Source organism: Tamandua tetradactyla, chromosome 4 (genome assembly GCF_023851605.1).
Source record: "Tamandua tetradactyla isolate mTamTet1 chromosome 4, mTamTet1.pri, whole genome shotgun sequence".
NCBI lineage: Eukaryota > Metazoa > Chordata > Mammalia > Pilosa > Myrmecophagidae > Tamandua > Tamandua tetradactyla.
In genome coordinates this window covers 193,648,788-193,672,832 of record NC_135330.1, presented here as the reverse complement: position 1 = coordinate 193,672,832, position 24,045 = coordinate 193,648,788, and the positions used below count along the sequence as shown (strand labels likewise).

General features: G+C 41.6%; 1 protein-coding gene and 1 long non-coding RNA gene across 5 annotated transcripts in view; one reads left to right on the top strand and one right to left on the bottom strand.

Annotated features, from left to right (window-relative positions):
* The window catches only part of FLT1 (fms related receptor tyrosine kinase 1), a 170,208-nt gene that overhangs the window by 77,829 nt on the left and 68,334 nt on the right, over window positions 1-24,045 (top strand). For all 3 annotated transcript variants that reach the window (XM_077158937.1, XM_077158938.1, XM_077158936.1), the window contains exons 11-14: window positions 3,046-3,160; window positions 11,438-11,546; window positions 17,493-17,801; window positions 22,429-22,575. In XM_077158937.1, the coding sequence (XP_077015052.1) occupies window positions 3,046-3,160; window positions 11,438-11,546; window positions 17,493-17,801; window positions 22,429-22,575 (680 nt within the window). The remainder of the gene's footprint in view (window positions 1-3,045; window positions 3,161-11,437; window positions 11,547-17,492; window positions 17,802-22,428; window positions 22,576-24,045) is intronic.
* Window positions 20,673-24,045, bottom strand: part of LOC143681692 (uncharacterized) — a 48,238-nt gene continuing 44,865 nt past the window's right edge. Inside the window, exons 3-4 of one of the 2 annotated variants that reach the window (XR_013174784.1) lie at window positions 22,446-22,537; window positions 20,673-21,038 (exon numbers count right to left, since the gene is read on the bottom strand). This is a non-coding gene — a long non-coding RNA (uncharacterized LOC143681692). The remainder of the gene's footprint in view (window positions 21,039-22,445; window positions 22,538-24,045) is intronic. The other variant, XR_013174783.1, reaches the window with a different exon arrangement.

The following is a 24,045-nucleotide window of genomic DNA, read 5'->3' as shown; positions in this document are numbered from 1 at the left end:
GTCTTTGTGGAGGGGATTGATTGGGATAGAAATGAAGGGACTTCTTGAGTGGAAGTCATGTTTCATAATTTCATAGTGTTTGGCTTATGTGGGCAAATATGTTTATTAAAACTGAACACTTTATTGATGCAAATGTTCTAAGAAATGATCATGATGATGAATAGACAACTATGTGATGATATTGTGAGTTATTGATTATATAACAAGAACGGAATGATCATATGGTAAGAATGTTTGTGTTTGAATGTGGTTATATATCATAAAAAAATATATATATATATATAAAACTCAATGCTTAAGATAGGTACATTTCCTTGTATGTGAATTTTAAGTAAAATGAATAAACTTTAATAATGTAAAAACTTAAAAAAAGAAACAAGGGAGTGATGACACAAATGTGGCAAAAACTTGGTAATTGTTAATTCTGAGTGATGGGCCTATGGCAGGTCATTACATGAAACTCTCTACTCATACGTTTGTTTGAAAATAACAAACAGTTAAACTGAAACACCAGGAACTTACTAGAAACAGCACATGCCTGTTTGCTGTTTATACACATTTATTTGCAGGGTGCTGATTACGTGCTGAGCTCTGGATGGGTCGGTATAGGAGTTCTTGTTCTCCTCTAGCCATTGGCCTAGGGGGACTTCAGAAAAACGGAACAACTACTCGGAGGTGGTGAGTGCTCAGCTGGAGGACACACAGGCCGTGCCCCCCAAGAGCACCACAGGGGGACCCCAACCCACAGCCAGTAATTGTGGAGAGTCAAACACCTCCCCACCGCCCCACTGGGGTCCCTTCCCAGTTCAAGGACCACTGAGGAATGATCCCAGAATCTCTGTTGATCTCTCTAGTTTACCTTTTACTCACTTTGTCCTCTTACTTTCATCTGCGTAAGTCAGCCCTTGGCTATTTAAGTCCAGATCAGCCACTTGTTCTTTCTGGAAACCAGGCTTTAAAGTTTCTCCTGGTTAAAATCTACAGACTCTGCCCAAGGCGTTCAAATCCAAACCCGGCAAGCCTTCCACTCCCCCAAAATTCTAGTCCAGAAGGTAAGAATGCAACAAGATGAAAAGAAATGTCCCATGGTGCATGGAATCATTAAAGTAACCACTTCCCTGCACTTGAGGCTCTCACTTTTTAGGCTGAAAGCTGGGAGGAGAACTGCGCGTAAAAGGGAGGGGGCGAAATAGGCAGCATCAATGATTCGAGGTTCCCAGAGTGAAAAGAGGGCCAAGAGCCGCTGGAGGGACAGAAGCAGGCTCCTGGGACACTCGTCACCCCCTTCCCAGGCTGGCAAGGTGCCAAATTTGACAGCCCACGGTGGGGGGGGGGGTTGTTGAGACACCTAAAACATCTCTTTGCTTATTTGCCTTGAGTCCCAAATAAATCCGTATTTAAATCTCTAAGTCCACCTTAAAGGACCGCAGTATTTATTTTATAGTAAATTTATGTATTTTATAGTAAATAATGGACAAAGCAAATCTGCACTATTTGTTTACTGAGCCTGTGCTATGTGCGCGACGCAGTGCTGCACTCTGGGCAGTTTGCTGCCTGTATGAAGCAGGCAGGAAAAAATGCATTACAGTGACACTGCTGTCACATTGTGACAGGCTCACGAGCCGCTCAGACCTGGAGAGGAGCGAGAGTTCTCAGCCGGCCACCGGGGGTGGCCGAATAAGCTCTTTGGAGAGCAGGCTGTGGGGGGTGGAGCTGCTGCGTGGCAGGGACTGAGTCCATGGGGTTGAGGGTCATGAGGAAGACAGCAGCGGGCATGGGGCCTAGCTGGGATGCAGCAACAATAATTCCCCATCTTCCTCTACTGCCTTTAACTCGCAAGCCCCTCCACGTAAATTGCCACTTGGTCCTCAGGCAGTCGGTGAGCTTAGCAAGGCCGCTATGTCTTTGCTTTTATTTGGGGAAGAGGAAACTTGCCCCGGGAGCAGGGCTCAGGCCCTCTGAGTCCTGGCTCGGTTCTCTGTGAACTGACCAAACCGAGCAAAGGGGTTCTGGAAAAGGAGGTAGGGACTGGTTGGAGGATGGCACTGAATGGCTGACTCAGATGGCTGGGCCTTCCCCAGGACAATTGTGGAGGCTTTGGGGCAAAGGGGATGCCACTGAAAATCAGACCTTGGAGAAGACACATCCGGCAGCAGCTTTGTATGGGAAGTCAGAGATGGCAGCAGTGCCCACATCAGAGTGGACATAAGCATGTTGTTTGCTGGTTGGGGTTTTGGGGTTTTTATTCAAGTAGAACCTAAGATGCATATAAAACAAAATAAAGGCCCAATAAATATTTACAGCGACAGTTTGAACAGTAAGCCATGGAAAACAGAAGCCTATTGATAATAAAATGTGTTTGGAAACACATGTCAACTCCCAGGTATAGGTCAAAATCTCTCTTTAAAATGGTACGCTACCAGCTAGTTTTAAAAAAGAGAGACATTTCATAGACTTTTAGAGGCATAAAAGACCTTGAAGGGAGAGAACTTCAATACCCTCATTTTATAATTAAACACTTAAGGTCTAAGAAATTAAAGGGCTTGCCATCATACCCAAAACTTGAAAAGAAATAGACTGAATTTAACAAGCACCCCATGTTGTGTGTTTCCACATGCACTTCATTAGCCCTGGAAAAAAGTGAGCTCTGTGACCAAATACTCTGATTAAAAGCCAGCCTTTTATAGATGGCAAATGCTATTATTTCCCTGAGGTTTCCACTCATTAACATAATTTCATTTTGTTCTGTGTTTGCATGTTACTTCCACTAGGAACTAATTTAAATCTAGTTATTAAGTTTTCTAAGTTATGCATTTTATTTTGTATTTGCTATTTTGAATAGGAAGGGTGTGTGGACACACAGCAGGGTGGGTTTTCCTTTAATATCAGGCAAACTAGGTATAGAAAAAAACTAAGAAATAGAAGACTCACATAAAATCATCTGATTTAGTTGCGGGGTCTTCGGTGGTTGTCACTTTGTCTGTCACCATTTGGTGGGTCCTCCTGCGAAGTGACATTGGGATGCCTGATTTTCTGTTTTCACAGGCACGACTTCTGTTCCAGTAATGGAGAGTCCATCCTCCTGGGTCCTGGCAGCTATGTAGGAAACAGAATTGAGAGCATCTCGCAGCGCATGGCGATAATAGAAGGAAAGAATAAGGTATTGTTCATGAAAAATAAGCACTGGGCTATTTATTCTAAGAATCCACTATCAGTTCCCATCTCTGGGTATATCAGAGGCAGAAGTAATTCATATTCCAAGAGAAGAAAGACCACGTGTGAGGTGTCCGTCCTCATAGAGACAGTCCTTGTGGTGCTGCCTTCCGAGAGTGACCACCAGTTCCGAGTCACGAGACCCCTGTCCCACCCGAAGATGTGGGACTTTCCCCTTCCACACGGAAATGGGCTGCATCAGTGGTGCTCAGCCCTGGCAGCAAAGCAGAAGATTACACTAGTATGAATTACACCTGAATCCCTGTGCTGTGGCCCGTGGGTCATAAAAGATGCCCTGGTGATTCCAATGTGCAACTGAGACTGAGAATCACCCACTTGCACAAAGCGGGATCCCAATAAACAAAGCTGGTAAAAAGCTTTAAGGCTAAAATGGAATATTTCCATCTTATAGAAGATCTTCTTTTTCCCTCTCCCTTTGCAAGGGCAAAGTTGAACTAAGTTGGGACATAGAAATGCACAGAGAAATAGTATGTCATGATTCCCTTCCTAGCCAGGGTCTAAAAGTCTTCTTTTCTGGACTTTTCTATCAGTTATTCTCTTGTCCCATCACCACCCACTGAACCAGGCACATTTCTTTGGATCTCAGATCTGGTAGCTTTTTTCTGTTTAACTTGTGACAAATCCACTTAAAAATCTGCTATTGTCAGGCACAGGGATAGTGAAGTATTAAAAAAAGGAAAACATATTAAATAACCCTTGAAAAGTCTGTGTACACTTGCATATCTCGATTTGGATAGAGACTGTTAATGAAGATGCCACCATCTGCTTGACTGCAGTCATGCTTATGTTATCTATTTATTCAGCTGCACTCTTTGCATTTGAAGATGACGAAGTAGATGGCATTGTTCTCCAAGTAAGATTATAGCAACAACAACAAATAACATCTGTACCTTTCATTATGTAAACCTTTTTGACATATGCTAATATCAAATTCATTCTCCCATAGGGCAGAGTGGCTAAAGCTCCATTTTAAAGATAAGGAAAAAACGGGGTGATAAGATAATTAACCTGTGGCCACATGACCTATAAGTGGTAAATGAGAAACTCAAACCAAAGCCATCCTACTCTAAAATCTAGGGCTCTCACAGTCAGCTAAACCAGTACCGAAATTAGCTGCAAGAGTGAAAGGCTTCAGGGTAACATCAGCCCTCCTGTGTCAGGGACTTAGGTAGAGTTTTTATATCTCCAGCAAATAGAGTGGTTTAGAGTTCTTTCTTTTTCCATAAGAGTAATTTTAGGTTTATAGAAACATTGTGCAAAAAGTAGAGCTCCCATACGCCCCCAACACACACGCAGTTTTCCATATTGCCAACATCTTGCATTAGTATGGCATCTTTGTTACAATTCTTGATTCAGTATTTTTATAATTATGCTATGGATTTTAGCCCACTGTTCACATTAGGGTTTACTCTTTTTATTGTTACAGCTCTGGGTTTGTGTGTGTGTGTTTGGTAACTTATATAGCACCTAAAATACCATTTTTTATCCTTTTCATTTATATAATTCAGTGGTGTGTTAATTACATACTCCACATTGTGTCTGTGTCCCCATCATCTATTGCCAGAACTTTCCCATCATTCCAACAGAAACTCCATACCAGTTAAACATGAATTCCCTATTCCCCTCACATCTCAACCCCTCAGTATTCTACTCTCTGACTTTATGAATTTGCCTACATTGCTTCTTTCATATCAGTGAGATCACACAGTATTTGCTCTTTTGTGTCTGGCTTATTTCACTCAACCTGATATCCTCGAGGTTCATTCCAGGCATCAGAATCACATTCCTTTTCACGGCCGAATAATATTCCATAGTGTGTTTAGGCCACATTTTGTTTATCCATTCCTCTGTTGATGAAATACTTGGATTGGGTAAGGTGGTTTACAATTCTTTAATACAAATGAGCAGTAGTTTAAAAGATTGCATGATGTATTGCTCTCAGTGAGCGAAATTCGTAAAAAAAAAGAAACTCTGTAAACTTGAAAGTTTCATTTGCATGTACTACATTAAAAAAAATTAATTGCCTCGAAGTGTTTTGGTAGTCGATAGCAAGTCAGATGCCACATAGTGCTAGAAAATTGTCACGATCCCATGGTATGCCAATTAATTTTGCCTTTTCCTGACTATATCAGATGTATAGAATGTTAACTTCGGATATTAAAACAAGAACTTCTGAGCTTAATTTCAGTGCTAACTCCTACTCCTATGTTGGTATCATCTCCTCAAAAATAAATACTAGAAAATAAAATTGAAAATGAGAAATCTCAGTGAAGTTTCTGATCAGCCTGAACCATGAAGTAGCAACCAAACTCCATGTAGAATTTCTATAATAAACGGGGAAGTAAAGGAACAAAATTGGTTGAAACAAAAGAACTTCCATGATTCTCTCCATCCTTGAAATTCATTTTTTGTCCTGTAATTTTATATTTGCAGTAGGTTCATAATATAGGTCTCTATACACATTTGGCCCTTGTGCCACCCTGATCTGCCCTCAAGAGACCGCTGGGCAAATGCCACTTTCTAGTTGCATAACCGCAAGCAAACCGGATAAGCTCTCTGATCCATACTGGCCCTCCCTAGCTTGCCTGGTGTTAAAAAGATGACATTGGGTAACATAATGAGGAAGCCCTTTATAAATCCTAATTTACAAAAGAGCTTGTCATGTATGCACGAGCGCAATTTCCCATGTTCTCTGTAATCACACACAGTGAAGTCTAACAGTTAACAATTGTTTGCATTGACTAAACTTTTCATATCTTTCTAAACAAAATTGAAATATATATGTGTGTAGGGTATCTATTTGTTAGCAGCTCTAACTGTAACACAGACTACATAAATTAACTTCATGCCCTGAATTAATGAGCATTTACTACTTTTACTTTTAGCAGCTACTATACCTCTTTTTTGTGTAAGTAGGAAAAAAAGAACTATCATTTCTATCATGGCAACATACATGGAAGTTTTGCTAGTTCTGGATTATTTGTACTGGTCTTTCTGCCACAGTTAAAGCCATTCTTATTTTCTGTACCTCTTCAGAAAGTCAATTAAAACCCCAATTTAGACTCTGATGATCCTGCATATCTGCAGATCTCAAACCCTATCTTGGAATTAGCATGCTCAGCAGTACTGCGGCCCAGGCCAGGGAAACAGCCGTGCAGCCGAGCACCTGCTAGATTTCAGGGACTTGCTTGTTTGTTTTTTTGTTTTATTTTTGTTGTTGTTGTTTAATTCAAAGAAGAGTGTAGAGTGTAATAAAATTTGGTTTCCTTACTGGTGAGTTTTGGCCTAGGTTTGTGAAGAGTGAGTCATCAGCTGAGGTCGCTTAACAGCAAATGTGGAGTTTTCGCATTGTTTTAAATGGGATTGTCAGACTAGTGGGGTTAGAGAAATAGTAGGAAATAGAAAGAATTCTGCGTTAGATGATTTTTTTAAAAACACAGGAAATTGGTATTAGAAAATTAATTCTGTGAACTGGAGAATTGTCAGTCCAATATCTTGGCAGCATTTCCATTGGAATCGCCTTGAGGGCATGTCGAGAACTTTGCAGACTATCATGAGATAAATCCGTGGAGGAAGCACGGACAGCATCATCATGGCAGAGTCGCGGCCTCTGCTCCAGGCCTCCCAGCCCCCACGCCCCGTGTTCTCTAATTCTCACGGTCCAGTTTCCCATCAGTTGGCACAAATGTGTCACCCTATGTTAATTTTAGATTCCTCCATGACCTTTTCGCATCTACTTTTATTTCTCCGTGAAATGCTTAAAAGGAAGCTATATTAGAAACATCCCGAGATTAAAATCACTGCTCTATATATAGATTTTTTAAAACTAGTGCTGGAAATTAAGCTGAATTACACATCATGCCATTCACTCCATTCCGTGAGGTTGGACCCACATTGTATTACAGAATTACTAATGCTTAGTGAAGGGAAGGAAGGAAGAAATATGAATAAACTTCAAGCTTACAGTATCTCACTGTAGTTTTCATGAGTGTACTTGAGTCATACGAAATAACCCAGAGAATGGACTTTAAGATCTGTTTCTAATATTTAGGACTTTGAGGTCCTCAAGGCAAGGGAAAGCACCCCAAAATATGGACTCAGAGCTAAAAAAAAAAAAAAAAAAGTGAATCCTTTAAGAGAGCATTGTGCTGGAAACCTCATTAAAAGGTTGCTTATCCAAAACTATTAATTCAATCACAAAATTCAGTTCTTTAAAAGTTGTAGGTGTGTGTGTGTCATAACTAATGAGGCATAGTGAACTCTAAGTAGAGATGAAAACACTCTCTTACTTCCCATCTTCTCACTAATAACAAGATTTGAGGTTCTGATCTAATTTTATGACTTGTGCTTACTTTTTTCTTTCCTCTTTTAATTCTTGTCAGTTATGGATAATGAAAATCAATTACACAACTAATACAAGCAGACATCCTTGAGGATTTCTTCTGCTGCGCTTTGTAAATTAAATATAAATAATTTCAAATATCTGTTACAACTCAAATGTGTGGCACTTTCTCCTTTGCAGGTTTTAACTTGACATTTGGTGTTCCATCTATTATGCTATTTTTTCCCCTTTTAGCCACTTTTATGTGTACAATTCATTGATGTTAATTACATTCACAATATTGTGCTACCATCACTACCTGCCAATATCAAGACCTTTTATCACCCCAGTGTATGCTATTTTGAAATTTTTCTCTTGAAGCAGCAGCATTTGCTTATTGAACTTTGGGGAACAGATTTGTTCCTGTAACACAGAAGACGTGTGCATTGAGACTTAATGTCCTAATGCCTTCCAGTCCAGCCAGACTACACTGACCTCCAAGTTGTACTAGAGGCCCTTTTTTTCTGACCCTACAACATGTATACCTCATCATTTTTTCATGAAATTGTTTTAACTTATAATTTAAAATATGTATCCTCTGTGAAAAGAGTAGTTCTCTAGAAATCAGAGATTCAGTTGATCATAGGATCTACATTTCACCTTATTTATACATTTTCTCTATAACATGTTCATTCATCATTCATATTTTCAAACCACGTAACATCTTATCACTTAAAAAATCAGCTTGCACCATGTGAAATACTATCGAAGAAGGAGACTTGGTCTCACCATGCAAAGTGGCGTTTAGCTCGTGTGGCTCTGTGCTGATTCTCAAGGAAGCACCCAGCTCAAAAAGTAGGCAAAACGATCGGTTTGCGTTACTAAATATAAAGAGTTTTAAGGCGAGAAGCAGCTGAGCGTAGACAATAAACACACAGGCCCTGGAGGCTGGCAAACCTGGGCATAAATTCTCCCCTGGCCCGCCTGTGGCACTGGGGAAATTCGGGTGAGTCAATAAGCCCTCTAAAGCACAGCTGCTTCTTCTGCAGGGGGTGGGAACAACACCCCCCTCACAGGGCGAGGGAGGAGTAAGTGAGCTAATTGGTGCCTGGAACGTGCCCCCTGGCACATCACAAGGGCTTACAGAGGGTGCCCAAGACAGAAGTAATGTAAACTCCCATCAACGTCATTTTCTATGTCAGTTCGAATAGAAACTCGGGAGAGGTGAGTTCTGGACCAGGTCAGTGTCCCTTCTGGAAGGGGTTTCCCAGGCAAAGGAGCGAGCCTAACAGAAGGACAGGGACTCGGAATGCGTCTGTGTCCCTCCGTGGGTCACTGTATAACCTGGATTCATTTCACTTCTGGGCATCTCGGTTCCCTCCTCTGTTTGAACAAGAATGCTGGCCTGTCTTACGGTGGGCGAAGTCTTGTAAAATGGCTCCAGCCATTTCCAGATCATTTTCCAGATAATCTGCATTGTGCTCCCCACAGCAAGCATGTTGACCTCCATCGACCCCTCCCTGCAGGGAAGCCCAGTTCTCGCCTGAGTCCTTGCTGTCAATTGCTCTGAGTTCAGTGAAATCAAAATAATTTTAATAGAAACCGAAATGGAACTTGTAGGTGCAAGTAGTTGCTGCTGTAATTGCAAACACCCTTGAGGCAACCTGACATGGGTTTTTCACCTATTGATTGGGCAACAATAAATCTGAGGCTTTAGGATTCTGCTTGGGCCCATTAACATAAACATTGGAGAAGTGACTTCATAAGAAAAGCAGTGCTTGAAATGAGGGGCGAGGAGTGAGAGGAGCTGTGAGGTCTCCACTTGTGCCCCCTGTTTCTGAACCCATGCAGACTGCCTTGAGGCATCTGAGCATGAGCTGCAGGTGTCAGAGTCTCCTCTGAGGAGCTCTCCTTTCCTTTCACCTTGCCCTTACAAGCCTTTCTCCTAAATACTAACATTTTCTTCCATGAACCTTAAGTGGTGGGTACAATAGTTAAAAGGAAACAGTTACCCACAATTTTTTTGTTGCCCACGTCTTGTAAAGATTAATAATCAAAACAGGGAAAATGACACCTGAGCTGTCTTTCATACTAGCTGCCACTGGTTGGTTGCTTGTGTGTGTGTTTCTGTACAGAAGAGAGACTCATCTGTGTTCGATCCTTGAGTAGGGAAAGCCTTCTCTGTCACTGTAACGTGTTAAGACAGAGTCATCCTTCAAGTCTGTGGAGGGCAGGGATTGTGGCATCTGTCTCCCCTGTAAATACTGGGCAGGGCCTTGAGAAGTGTTTCATAAGCAGCTGCTAAATAAATGGCCACTTTTGTTGCCAATAAATTCATTGATAGGCAGAAAATGTATGCGTAGATGCACTCAAACGGTCCTGCCTACAAACTGAAGGGGGAGTGTGGGGTAAGGTTTACTATGCCGCAGTGAAAGTTACAGAGAAGTTGGAGCGATGACGTTGCTGGCTACAGAGGCAGGGACATGTTTTTGGTCTTCCTTATTTTTGGATAAAAGACAGAACTTAAGGAAAAGACTTAAGTTACTGAATGGGGTAAGAGAAGATAATAAAGCACCTAGTGCTTTACTTAGGAGCACTGAAAATGTCACCACCCTTCCCGATGGCCAAACCACTGGTCAAATTCATGTCCATCTCCTTGGCAGATCTGCTGGGGTGTGTCATCCCTGTATCACCTTAGCCTGGCTGGCTCCCTGTGGGTCTGAAAGTATAAGCGCAGCCGCTACAGCTTCAAAGCCTGTAACTGGTGATTTCTGTTTCTGTTTTTAAGTATGAAAACCTTATTTGTTTTTTGCATTTTCTTTTCATAAGGCAAGTAAATTACTTTTTTTGCAAGGTTGGGTTAAATTGAAGAACTCAACCATTTGTTTTGTGTTGCTAATTTTTTTTTCTTCAAAAGAAGACAATAACGAAAGTCTTTAAGCTACTAAGTTTTTGTTTCATTGCTTTGTTTCATTATATTTTGAGAAATCACAGTTTTGGAAAGTGATTTCAAGTTCACCAAAACTTGGCTATTAGTGTTTCTTTAGGTACTAGATTTGTGAAACAGCACTAAAATCTGGTCAAACAGTGGTGTGGTATTAATTCATAACTTCTTTTATTAGATTTTTTGTTGCGACAGTTGTAAGGTTTACAGAGACATTATGCAGGAAGTACAAGGTTTCCCTTTTGCCCCCCCTCTCATATACATAATCCGTAACTTCTTGTATCTTCATTTCCTACATTGGGGATGGACAGAACTGAGAAATTTAGCAATTTGTGCGCGCACACACATACACACACACACAGACACACACCCACATATGTGTGCGCCACAATCTCAGTGAGCTTTCAGCCTCTAGACTCCTTCAGCCCCTCATGGGCTGAGTGCCACATCCTTTCAGCACAGAAATGTTTTAGCCAGCCCTTCTCTGCTGTCCTTCCTCATTAGCACGCCCTTTGCAGGGTTGAGCCTCCAGCTGGCCTCCGTGATCTCGGGTCACCCACACGAAAGGGAAAGCTGTGGCCTTCGCCTGCTCCTCTCGTTGGCGTGGAGCTGACCACCTCACAGGGCAGGACGTGCCGTCCCGCATCTTGGCTTCGTGGCTGCCATTGTTACGCCAGCAGCACGAGATAAATAAGCCTGAAACCCTCATACGAGTCGGATGTCATAGCCCCCGGTCTCCTGAGGACCTGCTTTCCTGTTATTTTTCCATTCTTGCTGGGGCTCGGCTAAGGAAGAACTTTCTGGTAGCCACCACCCATGCATGCTGTCTTTGCTGAATGAATGGGACGGCTGAATCATTTCAGCTCTCAGAAGGATCTTAGCTGCGTTCGGATGGTTCCTTGTCCTGTTGCTAGCTCAAGTTTCCTTTTCTTTTGCAGACGGCTAGCACCTTGGTCGTGGCAGACTCCAGAACTTCTGGGATCTACAGTTGCATGGCTTCTAATAAAGTTGGAACTGTGGGAAGAAACATAAGCTTTTACATCACAGGTAAGCCACATGTCGTAAACCAACAAAGCCAGCCTGGTGACCTCAGTCTCGCCTCAATCTTGTGATTCCTTTTAGTACACTTACGGCTTGAGTGACTTTTATAGAAGAACATTCCATGGAACTGTCAGACTTTGAGTGCCTTCATCCTTGCTCTCAGGAATTGAATTCTCCAACATCATCAGGACTCCTAAAGAGTTATTTCCCTGAATTCTCTTTTAGGGTCATTTGTGTATGTCTCTCTCCCAGGCTGGATTGTGAATTTCACGTTCGTATTTGAACTCCCCTTGGTACTTCGCTCAGGTCTGACACACAGCAGTTATTAATGTCCATCAAAGAAACCAATCATAATGCATGTGATGGCATGATTTTTTTTTTCTTTTAACCTAGAAGCTAATTGTTTGCAACTTAAATAATTTCCACTTTTTGGGAATGAGGTTCTCCTGTAGAAACCCGAAACTGAGCTTTGTTAAGAATTCATGTGCTATTTGTTAGTAGCATTTATTTAAATTTTTAACCTTAAATATGATAGTCTCTGCAAATTTTAAAACCTCCAGGGTACACAAATGGCACTCCCCATGTCCCTCCATGGGCACAGGAAGGAAGTAAGTAGCTCAAAGTATAAAAACAATTGCCTGGCTCCACACTCCCGCAATTTCTGAGGAAATCTGGGCAACCTGCCAGCTCTCTGGAAACTTTGCACTGCAAGGAGTTGGCTGCAGCGGTTGCCTAGAGTTTTCCAGAGAGAAATAGACAGGTCCAGTTTCATAAGATATATGGGGTCATCATATGTTAGGGAGGGCAACTGGCAAGTTAGCTGAGTGCCAGAGAAGCGGGGCCACTGGAGAGGCCCTTGAATGGGCTCTGGGAGAGCGTCTGAGCTGGAGGGGGCTGTGGAGTCCGGTCAGCACAACAGCTCCTGCCCTTCCCAACAGGAAATGCGATCAGGGCGGTGAAGAGGCACATGGCACAGCCACCCGGAAGCAAGTAAAGCCCCTTGCCTCCTAGAATTGGAGAAAGAGATTGGATGAGCATAGGGCCCCCTTATATAAGGAGGATGCCGTAGAGACTGTGCACAGATTGGTTTTGGCAGCCATCCCAGGTGACCTGGATTAATTAAGCACAAATGTTCAAATTGTCCTTCCATTTGGTGGGAAACACTAAGTTACGGTTCAAATCCACGGCCGCTGTATGTCCGATGAGGGTGCGAAAGATGGAGCAATTCCTGCTGCATTTGGAATGTTCCAGCAAGTTTGTGGAAGTTTCATGAGCACCAGCTCTAGAAGAGTTCAGTTTAGCTCTGTGTTGGCTACTGGGAGGGCTATGGAGGAAGCTCTGTCTTTTGAGGAAGACAGCTCGAATTCCAAGGAGACAGAGGAAATGTTGCATTATAGACAACCTCGTATCAGAGTGCATGTGCCGCAGTAACGGCATAGAGAAATTTACTCTCTAAGCCAACACCTTTGGATACAACTATAACATACGCCAGAGACGTAATTTAAAATTTTCTAGTAACCACACTTCAAAAAGTAAAAAGAAACAAGTAAAATTAACTTTAAAATGATTTTATTTAACCAAGCATATCCAAGATACTAGCATTTCAGCATGCAATCAATTTTAAAAATGATTACAGTGCTTCAGTTTTAACGTTTAAATGAACTAAGATAAAATGAATTGAATGCATGCCAGTCCCTCAGTCACTCCAGGCACATTTCAACTGCTGAACAGCTGCTGTGGCTTGGACAGTGTGGCTCTAAGCCCCTGGAAGGAAACAGGACTTGAGATGATCCCAGGGTGGGGTGCTAGGGGTGGGGTGGGGGGCAGGTAGCACTTGAACAGGTGGAGACAAGAGGACAGGGGAACCCCAACACTATCAGAGCCCGGACACGAATGCAGTGGGGGCCCACAGGGTGTAACTCCTGGCAAATTGTGAGTCAAGGCCTGATACATGAGTCGGGGTGCCACAGGCTCTGGGGGGACATGCCTCTCCACCCCCGCACTCTCCACAGTGCAGGGAGAAGGGCAGCCCGAACCACGCCAACTGATGGCCAGGCCAGGCTCCTCTCTTGCCGGGGTCTGAGGGCAGTGCTGGAAGAGGATGTTCTGAAGGGGAGGAGAACATCATGCTCATTTCCCTATTGTTCAGAGTCCCCAAGAAAGGTTCTCTGGGGGCCAGAATTAACTACAATACCAACATGTGGCCTGGCCCACTGAGTGTTTAATTGCTGCATCATATTTCCATGTACATGGTCCGTGTGCTCTGCAAAGGGCCCCAGCTGATAAAGGCAGAAACACCCTCCCACCCCCGCCGCGTTACAAGTGTCACGGTGGAGTGGGTGGGGCCTCTGCAAGCAGCCTTGCCCACGGAAGGGACCGATGAGAATTCAGCTTGAACGTAGAGACTTTTCCCCTAGAAATTCAAGCGCTTTAATCCTAAACCTGAGCACAGGTTCAGGCAATCAAGCCCCCACCGCCTGGGACGTATTTTCTCGAAATCCAAGATCCTCTACCAATCCTAAACATTTGATCACTCCTAATACGTTAACTTTGCTTACATTTTTTGTTTTTGTTTTTAACTAATGATTACCCTTTTCCTCTCTCAAATCTTTGTCATGAAATTTATTCTCACTAGAGATGAGGCTAAATACACTTAGGACTGTTGTGGCTGATGTGTCTGTTTTCTGGGAAATGAAGGGATATTTGTTCAGTCTTTGAACTTGACTCAGTGAGGGTAATGCTTTGAAAAGTGCCTGTCTGAAATCTAACCGCCTTAAGTCAAAAGCTCTCAATTTAGATCTTTATTGGGCCTCATTTCAACGATGTTGCCCCTTCCTTAAAATACAGTGATAGCTTAGAGCTGCCTCCAAATGGGTGAAAATTGGTTGATTGTGGCCATTAGAATCCTCCAGTGGCTGAAGTGTAGCCGAGCACTCACTTGTCCCTCACATCTGCTTGAAACAAGCAGGCTTTCTAGTAACTGCTCCGCTTCCCTTTTAAAGAATGTGATTTCCATTCTTCAAGTACGCTTTCATCCTTTTAAATCTCTCTGCCAGTCTCTTTCATGATTAAACCCCACGTTTGATCAAGTGTCACTGAAGCATCACCCTCCAAATATACACCTCTGTAAGTAAATGGCTTTAGGTTGAATGTCCCTTTTGAGCAAGGGCTGATTCTTTTCCACGGTGCCTCATAAGGCGCTAATGGATGAGTCGTCTTTGGTGATGCTAACGCTAACGCTTGTACTGAATCCTCAACAAACACAAATGTGGCAAGATTTCTTGCTTCACTTTGAGGGTTAGAAGGCAATTCTCTCTTAGGTCTGTTTTTGTACTCAGGTTAAAAAAATCAACATGATTGAAGGAGAAAATCCCTCTGAATTCATCAAACAGTTTAGGACATTCTATCTATCATAATCCACGGATCAAAAGAAGACACCAAGGGGTTATACTAAGAACTAGATCGTCATTTTTAAGAGGCCAGCTAATATAAACCCAATTAGCGTCAGTGGGAATATTTCCCACATACTCTGACAAGACCTCAAAGCTTCCTCAGAGCCGTTCTCTTGCCTCCGTGTGTGGTTTTGCTCTCTGCTGGCACTCAGCAGGACTCTGGGTGTGTTAGCAATTACCGAGGGTGAGACAGGAACAACACTGCCTTATCTCCCTGCTTTCCCAATGTCACTAAATGCATTTTATTTTGAGATTCCTGGTGGTGCTTGGCAAAGATAAACAAAATCTTCCATCAGGAAACCTGTGAGCTATTTCCACAGGAAGTTTCAAATCACTAAAGTAAATAGAAACTCTCAATACGATCTCAATGGTGTAACTTGGGCTTGCTTGGGTTCCAGCCATGAGGGTGAATAAATGCAAAGTCTGTGGTCTTATGAGAACCGATTTGATTGCCACTAGCATACAGTACTTTTGCCCCAAGTATCTGTGTAAAAGTTGACAGCTGATGTTTTACTCCTTGTGCCTGGAAAATGTCCCAAATATACAAAGATGCTGAATTAGAACAGCTATTTCTGTTTATACGCTACCACAGTCGGTCAACTCCCACATCTACTGGCACATTCAAATTTTTCATTTTAAAACCAGAAAACCCTCCACTTATCTCCCCTCTCCCAGGCTACTGACAGCTTCATAAGCCACAGTTACCCACCGCTCCCAGGTTTCAAATGAATACTTTGGCATTTCTTCAGACGTGATGCTTTATAATAAAGCCAGAGCCCAGAAAAATCAGAAAAACAAGCAAAGCTAGACTTAGGAAAAGAGTTGATGTGATATCTAATTTTGGACTATTGTCCCCTTAAGGTTTAAAGGTTTCTTTATAGCTTTGTGTGCAAAGGATAATAATAATAATAATAATAATAGCATAACAAGGTGCTTTTCATCTTCAAAGTACTTTGTAAAATGTTGGCCCAAATTCTTTGCTCTAATACAGATACACCACCAGTAACAAGCCATGGGAGGGTTCTGGGAGCAGGTCAGCTTAGGGCCAGAAGCCAATGATTCTTTAAAATCTTCCGGTGAAATGGTCCCAAATGACAAACTAAGGAACTCTCGGTGCAAACTTCGCATGATGTCGTGTTAGAAGTCCCGAGGTGTTGGCTGGGGCACTTAGGAGATGCAGGCGAAGGTTGGCTGGGAGCTGACGTTTGAGTGAATGGGCTTTAATCACATAGTCCCTTATAGAAAACATTAAAAATACTTTTGAGTGTAAATTTGATGTTTTAAAAAATATTTTCTCCTTCCCCTGGCCTCTGCTTCCACCTCCAGATTAGTTGTCTGCATTTTCAAAGAAATCCTTGCTTTTTATGTCCAAGTAGAGCAATTACCCAAAAGGAAGATGTAAGCAAGTAAGTCAGCTCTCCGAGGCCCCCTGTGCCAGCGGGGACTAGTAAAGGTCATTTGGAATAGCAGGATGAGACACCTGATGGTCAATCAAATTATAGGGAACAGGGAAATCAGTTGCTTTCCACTGAAAAGTTTAGGACTAAAGGGGCTGAGGTGCCGATCGAAGCCTCGGAACACATACTTGGGACTCCCAGTTGCTCCTACTAAACAATATCTATTTTGGATATGTCTGACTGTAAAAGCATCTTTGGTTTTTAGCACAAACTACTGTTAGGTTATTCACTATTTTTCCCACTTCAAATCCCCATTCTCTATAGGGGCACCGTATTAGTGAGTGTCCTCTAGGAAACAGAACCAGCAGGAGATATCTGTAAATATAATGAGATTTTATAAAATTGTCTCATACAATTGGTGTACACAAGTCCAAATTCCACTGGGCAGGCTGAAGCTGGGAGCTCAAGGAAGGGTTTCGATGAATTCCCCAGGGGAGGCTGGCTGGCTGCCCTGGAGCGGGAAATTCTCTCTTCTGTCTGCTGAAATCATCGCTTTTCCTTTTAAAACCTTCAGCCGATTGGCTGAGGTGTTCCTGATTGTTGAAGGCAATCTCCTCAGTTGATTGCAAATGTAATGGGCCATAGATGCAAAAAATTTACTGATAATTCGAGTCCACGAAATGGCCTCGCACCCGTCAGGCACATGCTGGCTGGTCCAGCAGGGTGGCGTCCCCTGGCCAAGGCGGCACAGAAACTTAACCATTATAAGTACTAAATGTGGTTAAGCCATGGGAAGCACGGTGCTCATCCCCAGTTGGAAAAAACACTCCCCTTTGAAGAGCGACTGTGGGTGAGTGGGGAAGTGTGCCTCCCTAGTAACTGCACGTTTTGCACTCCTGCCTGCCTGATGGAATGGCCATTTAGTTCCTTTGCCTGCTGTCTTTGATCAGTGCTCCCCAAGTTAAACGATAAATACCCATTCTTTCGATGGTGATGCGGGGAGAATCGTGGTAGCAACAGCTCCTAAGATCCTATGGAATAACTGTCTTATTACAAGACCTTGACTTTCCCATGAGCTCAAGTTCTTAACTCTTGTCTTACAGATGTGCCCAATGGATTCCACGTTAACTTGGAAAAAATGCCTGCAGAAGGAGAGGACCTGAAACTGTCATGCACAGTTAACAAGTTCTTGTACAGAGACATTACTTGGATTTTGCTGCGGACAGTTAATAACCGAACAATGCACCACAGCATCAGCAAGCAAAAAGCAGCAATCACTAAGGAATACTCCATCACGCTTCACCTCCTCATCAAGAATGTTTCGCTAGAAGATTCGGGGACCTATGCCTGCAGAGCCAGGAACATATACACAGGGGAAGAAATCCTTCAGAAGAAAGAAGTTACAATTAGAGGTGAGCACTGCAACAAAAAGGCTGTTTTCTCTCGGATCTCCAAATTTAAAAGCACAAGGAATGATTGTACCACACAAAATAATGTAAAACATTAAAGGACTCATTAAAAAAGTAACAGTTGTCTCATATCATCTTGATTTATTGTCACTGTTGCTAACTTTCAGGCTCAGAGGAGACGTTCCTCCCAAAAATGAGTTTGGTGATGATAAGAGTTAATAAGGCAGCCCCAAGGTCCCAACCTGTGGGCTCCCCCTTGGGCTGAGGGGTCTGCTGTCTGAGACTGCCCTGGTGCAAGTTTGGATTTGGAGGATCCCTGCACTTCATTCTATGTTGTTTTGCTCTTTGCTGTCTTCTCCTGCCTGATAAACAACAACTTGGGACTGATCCTTTCCTTCCACTTTGATGCCAACCTTCTTTTTATTTTTAAGCTTCAAAGCTGCGCAAACTGAATAATTTAAACGAATGCTGGTTGCTGCCAAAGTCGGACATGCATAAGTTAATTTCCCAGCTCAGAACGAGTATGGCTGAATGGCTGAATTGGAAACTGGCGGGATCTCTCTACCTGGTTTTGTTTTGAACTATTTCATCTGCTCTGGATTTGTAAATAGCACCTGAATAGCAACTTATCATGCTTATTTATTTGAAAATGCTTTTGTTTGTGGGTTGTTTTTTTTTGTTTTTTGTTTTTTTTACATTGAGCACATTAATCTTAAACTGGAGCTTCCAAATTGGGCCCCAGGGGTGCAAGATTGCGGTGTAATTCAGAGATGGTTAGGGTGTATCGCAGTTTGAGGTATGAAAGGCCACCCATTAACCCCACCCCTTGTCTCATGCAAGCCAGGGCCAGGGAAGGGTTTCCTTGGACCTGAGAAGGGACAATGCCTTAATTTGAAATATTTTTGTCCCCTGGCTAGTCCCTTCAATGACTTTATCATGTTAAAATGATGGCATTCAAGATATACCAGGATCAATTTGTCAAGGAAGCAAAAGGTATTGTGACCAGAGGTTCAATGCATTCTTCCAAATGTAAATTTTAAAATGTGTCCATGAAAAAAAGTCCACTTTTCCCACCTGCATATGTTAATATGATTTTTTATGGGGATCAAGAAATGTCAAAACTACAGAAGCAAAATTCAGTCATTTTAAAATGCACATCATTTTTAAATCCAGAGAAGTTACGATCTCTTATTGTAAACTTGCATTTAAGGAAAAAGTGACTCTTTCACCAACTTAATAGGCATTTTAATGTTGTTTTTATTTATGATTGATTGTTATATGGAGCATGAAGTACAGGAAAACAAACTATAATGACCAAAATAGCCATGGCTGAAAAACAAAAGTGGCTGGGCAGTTCAATAGAAGGTGACAATATGACAACTTTTCAGGCTTGGGAACTCACCAGACTGTTTCCTCCTTTAGGTAACAGGTTCTGTCCCACGGCTAAACTTGTCTTTCACGTGGGAATTGCTTTTGTCAAGTATGAAAGAGTAAACAATAGCATTTCCCCAGAATGCCAGTTTTATGGAACTCCAAATGCTCTTGAAAACAATTAGTAACCTGGAAGTTGTCAGCCCAGAGGAAAGAATAATCAATTGTATCTTGAAATTTTACCTATAGCTCTTTGGCCTGGCTTCTTTGTTCATTATAAGTCAGTGTGTTCCTTCAGGAAACGATGCCTCAGTACCACAGAGCTTTGGGGTCTCAAGTTTTAGTAAAGCTAAAAAAGCAAATGCAATGATTTGGGGATTGCTTGTGAATTGGACATGGAGAACTTACCATTTCGTTCCTCTTAAAATTCTAGTAGCAATTTTCATGGGGAGAAGGAAGATGTTACTATTTTCATTATTTCTAAGAATTTTGTAGGGTAAATTAATTGTTTGCTGTGTAATTAATCCTTTCCAAAAGAAGAACAAATTGGGTGGGTTATTTGTTTGTTTCTCTTTGGGGTGTGGAGTGGGGGAAACATAGAGGGTGGAGAGAAACAACAATCAAGCTTGATATGGAAAACAATCGAGTAGGGGTGTGAGGCTGGTTCCTCAATCCCCTTTCCACATGGAAGATAGAAACTAGGTATTTATGGGACCTAGCAGATCTTTGGGGCCAGAACATTGAAAAGTTTAAGAAGAACCTGGTAAGAGCTACAGACTCTGGCTATTGTCAACCAGCAGAAATATTCTGTTAATTCTGAATTTTTCTCAGTTTAAAGGGATCAGCCAGACTTTGTTTGATTTTGGAAAGCAGCTTTCTGTTGCCATCAAATCACTTAGGTTTGAAGATATGATTTCATAGTACTTTTCCTATTTAAAATGTTAAAACAGATGACTAGAACTTCTAAAGAAGGAATTGACAAAATATGATTCCTTGGCTGATTTCTGTACAGGATTGGTTTTTTACAAACTAGCCAAAATGACACTTTTCACATAGGAGGACATTTTTCTACATGGGTACAAAGAAACAAAAATTATGATACTGTTTGTTTCAGATATGTCTATGTGAATCTTGTATTTAATTGAGAGTCCAGTGTTTATTCTGTAGCCTTTTTTGCTGCTTCTCTTTCCTGAGGTTTGTGTTGTACAGATAGGGCCTTTGGGAGTTTTTCATGACATGTATGTTGAAATAAAAGGTTCTCTTTTCTATTAGCATTGTTTGCCAATACGCCTGTTGGGGGAGTCCAAATCTTGTCTGTGTTGATTAATTTGGATGCTGTGAGCCCTATCTTCAGATTTCCTTTTTGTAATAAGGCATGTGGACCATGATAGATTATTTTATCATATCCAATGTATGGGAAATAGTAAGTGCACTAGGGGAAGCTATTAAAAATACAACCGAGCAAACTGGATCTGAGTTTTAAATGAGCTATGTGAAAGTTGGCTTGCCACTGTAAAAGATACTGAAGAGAAATATGATGATGATGTTCTTTATTATCTTGTCATGTTTCACTGATGTGTTTGGGGTCTTTACTGTGTAACAATGTCAAAATCGTAATGAGAAAGCATGTACAAGTTATCATAAATTGCAGGTTTTGATACGTAGCTGCACCTTCCATTAGGAAAAGCTGTTTGGCAGATTGCACCAAATGCGCAGACACACTGTCTGTGGGGCGAGATAGCATAGGGAAGGCGCGCTGGATTAGGCAAGAAGTCAGGTGCTATCATTCGTTCCACATGATGTTTGGAGAAGGTTTTATTAATCAGAGCACTCTCTTCAATACTCCTTTTTTTGCCTTCAGATTTCATTCTGTAATAAAGCGAGAAAAGACTAATAATAAGCTATAGGAATCGAAATTTAGTGAGAAACATCCTAACAGATGGTGTCCCTGCCACATTATAGTACTTCAACATGCTATGAAAGTTATACGATAGTATACTTTTAACCTAGGATTTCTAAATGGCTTTGATGAATGCTGATCCTAACAGTTTCCCTGCAGGAATAAAATGAGAAAGGTTTGGGGGCTTGGCATAATCCTGTAGGGACATGGAATCAAAGGCATTGCAATGCATCATCAGCTCTTGTAGCATTGTAATCACTCCTGAGCTACTTTCACAGCTTCAGTATGCTAAGATGAGGGGAAAAATGGTCAGAGAAAGCTCATACTGTATAAACGAAACCGGTGATGTAGAGTGTGTAAGTTATGCCAAAACTCTTTTGATTTCTGTTCTGGGATTTGCAATGAGGGAGGAAAGGGATGCTTTGGAAGGATAGGAAAGACTTGAGGAGTTGTTTTTATTCTTTTATCTTGGAAGCTTGGGCTACCAATCCAGTACCCACCTAACTAGAATGTATACATATCAGCAGGACTGACTTACTACTTCATTAGATAGAGACACTGTACTCACTGGGGGCATTGGGGTACTGCCTTCCCATCTGGGATTTTAATGTTGTAATGTATTGCATCCTAATGTATTAAATTCATTTTGTTGTACTATATTGGTTGGCATTTTATTAAAATAAATTGTATTGTATCATATTTGTATGTTTTAAGAGAAAATAATATAAAATACAATACTTGTACTATTATATAGTGCAAAACCTAAAAATCTGTGCCTCTGCCTCTTGAATTAATCCCTTGGACACTTGCATTTGGGGAGGGAATGGAGGAAGGAAATAATCAATAAAGCTTTCAAAGTTCAAGAAATTCTTCCGTTTGGTCTGCTGCCTTACAATTTAAGTTACTGACACACCCTCACAAAAAACATCAATGAAATTCATACACAAATACATGCAAGTTTGCAGTAGCCGTCACTACAATGCACATCTATATACAAAAGCATATCTTCCATTTGCATCTCCTAAAACCATCTGCAAAATCTCTGGGTTTTAGAAAAGCTTTTATTAAGGAAAGAAAAAAAAAACTGGTGTTCAGGCAAAAACTTTTGTCTTGAAATCTGAATATACAGAACCTAATTTTTCATTTTGCTCTGCGTTCTAACAAATTTCAATTTATTGTAGCAACTTTTTTGGAGGAAGCAGTTATGTTAACCACAGATGAAAAACATAGGGAACAAGATCCAGAAGAGAACCTGTAGTTGGGTTTTGCTGTTTCCCTCTATATTTAAAATGCGGCTATGTGTATACAATAAGAGAACACAACCGATAAGTGGTGACGATTCCTTTCTCTCTTCACCAGATCAGGAAGCCCCGTACCTCCTGCGAAACCTCAGTGATCAAACCGTGGCTCTCAGCAACTCCACTACATTAGAGTGTCATGCGAAAGGGGTGCCAGAGCCTCAGATAACCTGGTTTAAAAACAATCACAAAATACAACAAGAACCTGGTAAGATATTTTTTTCCCCTTATGTTCACTCTTCCTCATCCTTTTTCATCCCTTTCTTCCCCTTACTTTCCTTTCACCTCCTTCCAGGATGCCTGAATTCATTTGCAGATAAGGCTGCAAAAATTGGTTCATGTTTATATCAACTTCAAATGATTACTATTTGGGCCAATTCTTATGTAGACCAGATTCCTAACCCTATAGAAAAATCCTTATGGAATCCATGACTGGAATGCTACTTTATATGGTATGATCCGAAAGAAATGACAAGCGTCCCTTAGAAAATGCCTCCATTTATGCTGATAACTAGAAAAGTTTAGAGTTCCTTCTTTGGGTTTTTGTGTGACTACCTGAGACTCAGAGTTAGAGCTCTGAAGCCATGAAAGTCAGCACTACCCCATACAGAAACTGTTAAAGAAGTTGAAAAAGTGATCAGACTTCAACTAGAGATATGAATGAAGCTGATCTGGATAGGACTAAGATAAACTGGAATACAGGACAAAGGATGATATAGTACCTATTTTAAAACCTCAACTTCTATGTGAGACCAAAGGAAGAGGTGTTTATTTGGTGCAAATTTATATTTTGGGGTAGCACGGTATCTAATTTAACTTGTATGGTCAGTTTATTTGAACACTGTAATTATGTGGAACCTTGAAGAGGGAGTGAGATCTTGTTAGTTTGTACAGGTCAGTGTGATGTTCCAATATATCCAAGAATAATTCGGGAAAAGAATAAAAACAGTATTTGCAAAATCCCTTGGAGGGACTTGGGAGAAAAGAGGAGATATTAAAATTCCCTATCTGGGAAATTCTTGATGTTCTCACGAGCAGTGGGGACAACCAATTCAATAGGCTGAGACTTCGACCTTGGGGCTCGCCCCTGTAAAACCTACTCCTATAAAGAAGCTAAGCCTACTTATAATGATGCCTAAGAGTCACCCCCAGAGAACCTCTTTTGCTGCTCAGATGTGGCCTCTCTCTCTCTAAGCCAACTTGCCAGGTGAACTCACTGCCCTCCTCCCTATGTGGGACATGTCTCCCAGGGATGTATATCTCCCTGGCAATGTGGGACATGACTCCTGGGGATGAGCCAGGACCCAGCATCATGGGATTTAGAAAACCTTCTTGACCAAAAGAGGGAAGAGAGAAATTAGACAAAATACAATTTCAGTGGCTGAGAGAGTTCAAACAGAGTTGAGAGGTTATCCTGGAGGTTATTCTTGTGCATTATATAGATATCCCTTTTTAGTTAATGGTGTGGCTAGAGGGAAGTCTCTGAAACTGTTGAACTGGATTCCAGTAGCCTTGATTCTTGAAAACAACTGTATGACTATACAGCTTTTACAGTGTGACTGTGTGATTGTGAAACACTTATGGCTGATGCTCCATTTATCCAGGGTGTGGACAGATGAGTAAAAAATAACACCAAAAGAAAATAATGGGGGGTGAGCATAAGGGGTAAAAAAAAATG